This window comes from Bison bison, unplaced genomic scaffold (assembly GCF_000754665.1).
Source record: "Bison bison bison isolate TAMUID 2011002044 unplaced genomic scaffold, Bison_UMD1.0 scf7180017864309, whole genome shotgun sequence".
Taxonomy (NCBI): domain Eukaryota; kingdom Metazoa; phylum Chordata; class Mammalia; order Artiodactyla; family Bovidae; genus Bison; species Bison bison.
This window is the reverse complement of record NW_011494881.1, coordinates 4750748-4761401: the sequence shown is the minus strand read 5'-3', so window position 1 is coordinate 4761401 and position 10654 is coordinate 4750748. Positions and strand designations below refer to the sequence as shown.

The 10654-nt window shown below is 48.1% G+C and overlaps 1 protein-coding gene across 3 annotated transcripts in view; it reads right to left on the bottom strand.

The window, feature by feature from the left end:
• Positions 1-10654, bottom strand: part of PALD1 (phosphatase domain containing, paladin 1) — a 99251-nt gene that overhangs the window by 6917 nt on the left and 81680 nt on the right. For 2 of the 3 annotated variants that reach the window (XM_010852228.1, XM_010852229.1), the window contains exon 22: positions 7136-8954. The exons of the other annotated variant lie outside the window; for it this stretch is intronic. In XM_010852228.1, coding sequence (XP_010850530.1) covers positions 8802-8954 — 153 coding nt within the window. In that variant the 3' untranslated portion in view covers positions 7136-8801. Of the gene's footprint in view, positions 1-7135; positions 8955-10654 lie in introns of those variants that run through there. 3 annotated transcript variants of the gene reach the window in all.

Sequence of the window (10654 nt, the reverse complement as noted above, 5' to 3'; positions counted from 1 at the left end):
GTCAGGTAGTAGCAGTGAGGGGGCACTTGGGGCAGCAGCCCAGGGCTGATATACACCCTTGTCCGGAAGGACGGCCACCAGCACACACTGTCACCAGCACCACTCATCCCTGCCCAGTAGTCAGTCATCTGGAACATGCTAAAGAGTCACAGGTCTCACAAACAGAATAACCTCAAATCTCAAGACAAAGATGAGCACACAACCAAACTCAGCAACCACGAAGGAAAACCAGCAACACGAAAAACAAACACCAAACTCAACAAAGAGAAGAACTAACATCCAATAAAACAGAGCTAATGGAATAAGCCTTCACATACGAATGACTAATGTCTTCAAGGGGATTCCCAGGTGGCACAGTGATCAAGAATCTGCCTGCCAATGCAGGAGATGTGGGTTCAATCCTTGTGTTGGGAAGATCCTCTGGAGTAAAAAGTGGCAACCCACTCTAGTATTCTTGCCTGGAAAAAAAAAATGCCGTGGTCAGAGGAGCCTGATGGGCTATAGTCCATGGGGTCACAGCGTCAGACACAACTGAGCACACACACCATACCATGCTAATGTCTTCGAAGAGATGAGGCTTAGCATGCTTTTAGGCTTCCCCTAAGAAATGAACCGAAAATCTTAAAAATTAAAAATGTGACCTGGGAGGGTGGTAGTAGGAAGTGAAGTGAAGTGAAGTTAAAGTCATTCAGTCATGTCTGACTCTTTGCGACCCCATGGTCTATACAGTCCATGGAATTCTCCAGGCCAGAATACTGGAGTGGGTAGCCTTTCCCTTCTCCAGGGGATCTTCCCAACCCAGGGATCAAACCCAGGTCTCCCACATGGCAGGCAGATTCTTTACCTGCTGAGCCACGAGGTGGTAGGAAACATACCCATTACACACCTATTAGAATGACTAACGTGAAAAAGATTGGCAATTCCAAGGTTGGCAAGGGCGTGGAGGCACTGGAACGCCCATGTGCTGCTGGTGGGGATGAAACCATCTGGAAAATAGTTTGGCAGTTTCTTAAAAAGTTAAACATACATATGCCACATCATTCATTCTCTCCCTAAGTATTTATCCAAGAGAAATGAAGACATATGTCCATACAAAGACCTCCACATGTTCCTAATAGCTTTACGTGTACTAGCTAAAACTGGAAACGACCCAAATACCCAGCAACAATTTGGATTAACCAACTGAAGGTACAGCTATATGATGGAATACTATGCAGCTGTAAAAAGAATGACCAATTGACATATATTAAACATAGATGATTTCAAAATAATCATGCTGAGTGAAAGAAGCCAGATAAGAGTACAGCTGATGATTCCATTTATATAAAACCCTGGAAAAGGCAAACAAATCTATGATTTCAAAAAGCAGATCAAAGTGTGCCTGGTGAGAGGGATGGGGAAGGGGGAATGGAGGAATAACAAATGGACCTGAGCAAACTTTGGGAGATGATGGATATTGTTCATTAACTTGACTTCATTAACCTGAGGATCATTCACAGGTGTGTATATATGTCAACTTAAAAAATTATATACTTTGTGGTTTAGTGTATGTCAATTATACCTCCATAAAGTTGTTTTTAAAAAACTTTATGGAAGTGTGAAAAAAGAAAAATTAGAGTATTTGTAAAAGAGTTTTAAAATGAACGATATTCTTCTCACCTATTTTGTGTATGCTAATTTATATAGGGGGTAGGGTACCTCAGAGTGAGAGATATAATTAGTAATCACTTGACAAATCTTAATAAACTTTTCAAAGCATATTTTCCAGAAAAGAGAGAGTTAATGACTCCAATATCCAGGTAATAGATCCTTTTGCAATTCAGGTGTTTTCCAATTCTCTGCTTATAAAAAAAAAAATTACAGGAAGGCTTCCCTGGTGGCTCAGTGGTAAAGGATCCGCCTGTCAATGCAGAAGGCAGGGGTTCGATCCCTGATCCAAGAAGATCCCACCTGCCATGGCACAACAAAGCCTGTGCACCACAACTATTGAGCCCGTGCTCTAGAGCCCGGGAGCTGCAACTTCTGAGCCCCCATGCCTCAACTACTGAAGCCAAGAGCTCTATGGCCTCTGCTTTGCAACAAGAGAGGCCATTGCAATGAGAAGCCCACACAGTGCAACTAGAGTAGTGCCTGCTCGCCGCAACTAGAGAAAAGCCCATGCAACAGTGAAGATCCAGCATAACCAAAAATAAATGAACAAAATTATTTTTAAAAAAATTATAGGTGTACTCCCTTGATTGACAGCTAATGAAAAAAATTTTAATGTTTTAAAGAGATATCATGATGTGATTTTTGGCATATTACTCTGAAGAGGTTCACAGAATCAAGCAGCATTACTATAGCAAAAATTCACCTCTATTACTTTATGTGATCACAAATTCTCAGTGTTTACATTTATAAGAATGAAAATAGCTTATTTGAAAGCAACAATTCAATAGAAAAATCTGCAAATGTAACCAAGAAAAATATGTAAGATATTCATAAATATTAAAATTGAGAAAGAAGATAATCACAGATGAGACTCTTTGTGACCCCATGGACTACAGCCCACCAGGCTCATCCATCCATGGAAATCTCCAGTCAAGAATGCTGGAGTGGGTTGCCATTTCTTTCTCCAGGGTATCTTCCCAGCTCAGAGACTGAACCCAGTCTGAACCCAGACTGAACCTGCATTGCAGGCAGATTCTTTACCATCTGAGCCACTGGAGAAGCCCCACAGGAGGCTTTTAAATATTTAAGAGAATATTACATATGATTTTACATTAATAAATTCAAAATTCTTGACAGATGTCCATATGTTATTCTGGGGAAATGTTGGCATTTTATCAAAATTGACCCAAGAAAAAGTAAAAGGCCAGAAAAGAGTAATAAAGACTTAAAAAATTAAAAATCCAGTCAAGATTTTTTTTAATTAGAATGGAAAGTCAGAAATGGTGGCTGGATGATGAATGAATGCTACAGGCAAGGGCAACCACACGTCTATCGTATGGACCCATCAAATGACAAGGACTGCAGTTCAAGGAGTAGAGAATCTTGGCTACTCAATAAATTAACGTGGGCCGACTGGATACCCATTTCAAAAAAAATAAATTACATTCTGTACCTCATGTCACTCACAAACATTTATTCCAGGTCAATTAAAGAATGAAACATAAAGGACAATACTGTACAAGTGATCAAAGAAAACCAGAAAATAGATCAATAATCCTGGGTAGAGAAGGTCTGCTGACACAAAATACAAAAATTTGACAAAAGACACTCCAAAAGAATTACGAGACCAGATAAACTAGGAGAAAGAACTGGCTATAGATCTACCTACCTACAAACGAAGCAGATTATGTTAATATCTTACGCCTATTAATTTTTTAAAAAACCCAATAGAAAAATAAGCAAACATATAAAAGAGCAAATCCAAATGGCCAACAAAGGAATAAAAAGATGTTCCATCTCATTCGTAATTGGGAAAATCATATTAAGATAAAAATAAAACAGTTTTCTCCTTTATCAGATGGGCAAAAATTAAGAAGACTGGTGACCTCAAATGCTAGGGTGGGAATGGAGAAATGGGTGTTTTCATAAATTATTGGTGTCTAATTCAGCCCATAAGATGGTCTCATTTAGTTCAAAGAAAGAACGAAAATTACTTTCGGATAGCATGGCCACTCTGTCATGTATGGCATGTCAATGGGTGAGGTGGGCAGATGGTAGGGAAAAAATATGCTAAGGGGAGGCACAAAATGAAACTCAAAAGCCCCTGTCACAGATAATCTATCAGAGTGACTCATAGGAAACAAGCCCTTCTTGTGGGTGTTGAGGGGAACCTCTTGAAAGGACACAGGGTTTGAAAAGCATCAAGTCTGAGAACCGCAAGACCTCATGGGAGGGTTTTCAAAGAAATCATTCTTTCCCTTCATCCCCCTCCCAACCCGCCCCAGCAAAGGCATGCTTCCAGAAGGACTGACGTTTCTCTCCTATCACTGAAAATGTCAGAGAGGATTCCAGTACCCAGAGCTGGCACCAATATCCATCTCTAAAATGAGCGCAGGCTTGGAGTCAGATACTCTCTGGGCACACAGATGAGTGGAACAGAACAGAGAACCTAGAAATAAGCTCATGCACTTATGATCAATTAGTCTTCAACAAAGGAGGCAAAACTATCCAATGGAGAAAAGACAGTCTCTTCGATAACAATATGGACGGTCCTCAAAAAACTAAAAATAGAACTACCATATGATCCAGCAATTTCACCCCTGAATATATGTCCAGAAAAAGAACAAAAACACTAATTCAAACAAATGTACCCCAACGTTCATTGCAGCACTATTTACAACAGCCAATGCTGCTGCTGCTGCTAAGTCGCTTCAGTCGTGTCCGACTCTGTGCAACCCCATAGACGTCAGCCCACCAGGCTCCTCCGTCCATGGGATTTTCCAGGCAAGAGTACTGGAGTGGGGTACCACTGCCTTCTCCAACAACAGCCAATATGTGGAGGCAATCCAAGTGCTCATCAACAGACAACCAGATAGAGAAGATGCAGTCCGTGTGTGTGTGTGTGTGTGTGTGTGTGTGTTTATACACACACACACACACAATGAAATATTACTCAACCATAAAACGAATGAAATTCTGCCATTTGCAGAAACATAGGTGGACCTAGAGAATATTATGCTTTGTGAAATAAATCAGATAAAGAAAGAAAAATAGAGTATGATACCATTTATATGTAGACTCTAAAAAATTACAACAAACCGGTGAATATAACAAAAAAAACAAAAGCTGACTCATGGACATAGAGAACAAACAAGTGTTGCCAGTGGGGAGAGGGAAGTGAGGAGGGGGAATACAAGGGTAGGAGAGTAAGAGGTACAATCTATTAGGTATAGAAAAAGCTACAAACATATATCGTACAACACAGAGAATATAGCCAATATTTTACAAGAACTCTAAGTGAAGTATAAGCTTTAAAAATTATGAAAACTAATATAACATTGTAAAGCAACTATACTTCAGTAAAAATTTATTTTAAAAATTATGAATCACTATATGTCTTAAGTGTATAATACCGTACAGCAACGATACTTCAATTTTAAAAATAAGTAAATATACAAAATATAAAATTAAACACGTATGAAATTCTATTTTGAGCTACAAAACTATCAAGAACTTTTTAAAAAAATGTAATAGACCTGGATGGGAGGGGAGCTTGGGGGAGAATGAAAACACATGTATTCATGTATGGCTGAGCCTCTTTGATGTTCACGTGAAACTATCACAACACTGTTAACTGGCTAAACCCCAAAATAAAATAAAGTTAAAAAAAAAATGTAATAGCAGTGCTGGCCAGGCTGGAGAAATGCTAAGCTCATTAACTGCTATTTGAGACCATCAAATAGGACATTTCTGGAGGACAAATGAGGTACATCTTGAAAACCCCTTATAATGGGCATTCCCTTTATTTAGAAAATAATCAGAGGTTGGCACTGCCACATGCAGATTTGGGGGTATCCACCCAGATCACACTGAGCGCCTGAGTCCTGCCTTCCCCACCCCACCCTCATCTATACGGAAGATGAGCAATCATTTCCTGCCCTTCCGGCCACAGTCCACAGGCCCAGTGGCCCCACACTCAAGATGGAAGGGCAGAGCGATGCAAAGAAAGAGAAAGACAACTGATTCTGGCTGGAACTATACATATTAAGTTGGAAACCGGGCTGGTGGCTTCCCTAAGCAGTGCCAGAGAAGGCAGCCTTCACCAGAAAGAAGGACCAAGCAGCTGCCCAGAGAGACAAAGATGAGGGTGAGGATGTGTCACTGAGATCCTAGAGCATCAGACACTAGGGTGGGATTTGACTTGCAAGAGGTTTATTTGTGGAAACCCCTGTGAAGGATGAAGGAGGAAGCAGAAGAAGGCAGGAAGAGCCGAGAGAACCACAATGCAGGTCTGACACCCATGAATAGAGAGGGGCAAGGAAGAGCCCCACATAGCAGGGTGGGTCTGAGGAACGCCCAGCCAGACCAGTGGGGAGGCTCCAGGCAAAGCTGCCACAGACAGAAACAGTGTAGCTAGTGGCTCAGAGTCCTGCTGGGCTCGGTCATCATCCGGGAGAGCCCGAGTGGGGAGAGTGCTGTACAGGATTGAAGCTGCAATGGCTGGAGGTTATGCCAACTGCTCTTGCAGCTGGTCCTCCTGGGGGGGGACCAGAGCAGTGTACCCCGTGGATGCTGCAGAGGGCTTCTGGGGCTCCCTGGGCAGTTTTCCAGTTCCCAATCCAGGTCGTCCCAAGAGCCTGCCGCATCTCTATCAAGGATCCCAGATTTTTGTACTGATCATATTTTTATAATCCCTTCATCCCAGTCAGAGAAGTGCAGAACCACCCCTCACACTTACACACACACACGTGGGTGTACACACCACTGCACTCACATTCAGAAGCCACACAGAGCATCCTTGGACTCAGGGTGCTGGGAAGTAACCCAGGAGGTCTCCCTTCACCCAGGCTGGGGAGAAAACCAACCCTAGCGCAGTAGGGGCTCTGGATTCCATTCTGACCTTGAAACTTTCATTCCAGCTGACCTCAGAAGCACAGCCCAGAGTTCTGATTCCCCCTAATCCTGGAAGAGCCTAGGGAGAAGACTGGGTCTGCACTCTGCCTGCCTCATTCTCCCTCCTGCCTCTTTACACATCCATTTCTCAACACAAATGTGTTCGAGCCTTTGGGGGCCTAAAGGGACCAAGAAGAGTCTGCAGGGATGAGAAAAGGAAGTAGAGGCTGAGGACCACCCTGCTTTCACTCTGCTTCATAGCCCATGAAATTCAATTTTGCTCCATTTCCCTAAATATAACAGTCCTTCACACTTTAGTGTGAATTAGCCTGTTACATTACTTTCTTCAAGGAGAGGCTCCTCAGCACGTCAGCCCTGAGCATCCAGAATGAGATGGTCATACATGATTGGGGATGTGAAGGAAAGAGAATGATGTCCAGGAAAACCCACCTTCTCTGAGAATCAGGTGCACAAAGGGCAGGTGCTCTTGGCTCACCCTGCCCTCCCACCCTTACTCTGAGGGAACAGGGACCCCAGCTTGCACCAGTTCTGTAATACCTGCCCCACTAAAGACATTGGCAGCCAAACACACTTCACATTTAGCCATTTTTAATGCTCAAAAGATCTGTTAAAAAAAAAAAATCACAAATGAATCCTCACAACACCCCTGTGAGGTAGGTAGGCAAGTATTATTCTCCCATTTTACAGATGGGGAAACTGAGGCAGAGAGGTGATGTGACCAGCCAGTAGTCCCAGCACAGCTGAAGGTCAGGGCCAACCATGAGAACGCAAAGGATCCCTCCCAGTTCAGCCCTGATCTCTGACCCCTCATCTAGACCTTGTCTGCAGAGAAATTAACACTTTTTACTACATGCAAAAATAAAACCAAAAACAACAAATCTAAAAAGGTAGTGAAAAGACTTACAGTAGATTTGCAAAAGAATTCAGCCAAAATGGTCATATATTTTCCAATACTAGGTAGACGTGAACAACTTTGGCCTCATCTGCCTCTTCAAAATACCACGACCAGTGATACATCATCTGTTTTTCTGCCCAAGTGCTGGTGTCCAACCAAAAGAGGCCTGCCTGGCCCCAAGGAGCCAGGCCAGGGGGACAGAGTCCATACCGTTCAGCCCCTGCATTTTAGGGGGAGACCAGTCCCCAGAGGGAGTGCCACAGGCTCAGCTCAACACCTGCCTGCGTCTCCGAGCAACCTTCCCACCATCCACACAGTTGGTCCCAGCAGCTGCCAACTCGGCAGGCCTTGGCCTCTTCTGCTCCCATCACAAGGCAACTCGAGGGTGCTCAGCAAGGATGGCCTGCAATCCAAGCGCCCCCTCGTGCCATCCCTGGCCCACTCTCACACACCCCACTGCTCACTCCGGGTCACCCAGGAGTCCCCACGGCTCCTGCCACACCAGGTGGGGGCTCAGACCACTGTTGGGGGGCCAGGCAGAGCAGAGAGGAGGTGCTTCCCCAAACCTCCCCACCATGCTTCCAGGGAAATGGAGCAGGCCTCTCCCACAGGGTGGCATGCACCTTCTGGGAGCTCTTTCTTGCCCCCTCCAACCCCAAGAGGGGTTCCCTTTTGTTTTCAGCTCCATGGAAACCTCTACAGTCCTGCCAGCCCAGGGGAGGGGAGGGGGCAAAGGCAGGAGGGGCAGAGGCCTCCACTGAACACACAGGGAATGTGGTTGTCTTTCTTCATGTCTTGAGGTTGAGACAAGGAATGAGAGGCAAGAACCCTGCGGAAAACTGCCTTTAAGGTAACAACTCTAGCCAGAGCGAAGTCCATCTCCCAGGGAGCCCAGGGCCACCAGGGCAACGCCCAGGCAGCAAAAGGGGAGAAGCCATGTGGGAGAGCTGTGAGAGAAGGAACCAACACTGGCCAGGACTGCTCTAGGCCAGGGGCCATCAGAACTGCTCGGGGCAGAGGGGAGGACGGAAGTGGTGAGAGGTTTGGCTTGGCACCTTGGGGAGTGAGTGCCTTGGAGAGCTGATGCCACACCGGGCCTTCCTGCAGGCCCTCCAGGAGCAGCCATTCACGAGACATCACAGTGGCCACCTATGCTATAACAACTCTTTCAAAAAGGGGATCCCCACCCACCCTGGTCTCTGGGAAGCCGAGGAGTCGTTTCTCAGGGCCACTGCCACCAAAGAGCATCGGGTACCCCCAGACTACGTGGGGAGGGAGGTGGCCCTGCAGGAGGCGGTGATAGCAGAAGCAGGGGCAGCGTATCCCACAGGAAGCCCCCTTCCTACAGGAAGTCCCCTGATGCGGAGAGCTCAGGGCCACGGTTCTGCTCCTGCCACCGGCAGCGCAGCCTCGAGAAGGGCTGGTCCTCCACGCTCTCGAGCTCGGGGAAGCCCAGCTGGTTGAGGATCTCGTAGATGCCGGCCTTGGCTGCCACCTGGGGAGGACAGGAGAGACTGGGGCAGTGCTCGAGGGAAGGGAGAGTGTCATTTGGGTCCCGTGCCCTCCTCTGTCACACTCCTCACTGGGCTCCATGACACATGTGTGAGTTTGGCCCAGCGCTGCCTCCCACCAGCTCAGCGACCTGCACAAGTTTGCATCTTGATTCCTATTAACTACTCCGAGCTTCCGTTTCCTTGTGATGGCAGAGCACAGCATGGAGGGCTGCGCTGCACAGAAAGCGCTCGGCAGGCAGTAAGGGCAGGTAGGAAGCGGAGAGCAGCGGGGGAGGCCAAGCATGCCCCATGCCTTCAGCCCCAATGCGCCCATGGGCGCACACAGGAGCACAAGCCCAGCTGCTCCTGGTGTTACAGCTGGGCCCGCGGGGAGCTCTGGGGAAGCCAGCGTGGAAGCAGCAGCCGGCAAGAGCTCTTTTGCTATGAGTTCCAACTGAGGACCTGGCAGGTCCACCCAGGGCCTCAGCTCAGGCAGGTTGACTGAGGCCTCCCTAGACATTCTCCATACAGCCATAGGGCCCAGGCCCTGGCCCTAGACTCAAACCACTCAACGACCAGCCTTCTTCTCTCCCCACCATCCTGGGGATGGGGAGGATGCAGGCTCCACTCCAAACTAACATCCGCAGGCAACCCTCATCCCCTGCCCCTCTGCTCATCCCCCGAGGCTAGAACCTCGACATCTCCCACGACCTACCACTCAGCTTCAACTGGGGAGGGGATCAAGCTCCTTCCCCCTATTTCAGCTCTCCAAGCAGAAGTGTCCTAAGTCCCCTACTACCACCAAGAGGAAGCTGAGCCCAGGCCTGCTCAGGAGGGTGGCCCCACTGTGACCTTGGTGTGACCCACCCGCACCTCAGGACCACCCTGAAGGCCTGTCTTCGGCACAAACGCCCAGCAGCCACCCGTCCTGGCACCGGGCCCTGCAGGGGCCTCCCAGCCTCAGTCCCCTCGCAGCTCCGACCCCACCTGCACACCTCCCGAAGCCCCACACCCTTCTTACACCTATCACTCCTGCCTTCCCGTCCCCCCTGCCCACGGGAGCTAATTCCAGCCTGGAGTCCAGATGCCAACCACCAGGACAGGCCGGTGAGGTCAGCAGGGGCCAGCGTCCCAGCGGAGGGGTAATTACAGGCCACTCTGCCAAGCAGGAAGGGAGACCTTTCTCCTACCCTAGAGGAGCCGAGGAGGCAGCTCTGCCTCTAAAACTAGACAAGCCGGGAAGAGCCAAGCGGAGGGGAGGGAGGAGGGGGCCCGAGACATGTCTGTCCTAGGCCGGAAATGGTGGGCTCTGGAGCCAACCAACTGCTCTAGCGCTGACTATGGACACGGCACTGAACCCCTCTGCGCCCAGACTCCTCCTCTAGAGCAGGAGCGTACAGCGGCCACGTGAGGCAGCCCTGCTGACACGAGCTGGGGCAGACGGCAGTGCACATACCTCACAGAATCCCCGCCACGCCTCCTGAGGTGGCGCCCACTGAGCCAAGAGTACTTCCGTGGTAACTCTGAGGGCAGCGGCCCACAGCGGCTACGTGCCTTGCCCATGGCTGGAGGGCGGCAGGGGCACGGGAAGCCAGAGGGCACAGGCGAAGGATGAATACGGCCTGGGGCGTGAAGCACCCAGGCGACGTTGCCTGGGGACGCAGGGAGCAGGGGCTCAGCCCAGCCCCCACCAGGCTCTGTC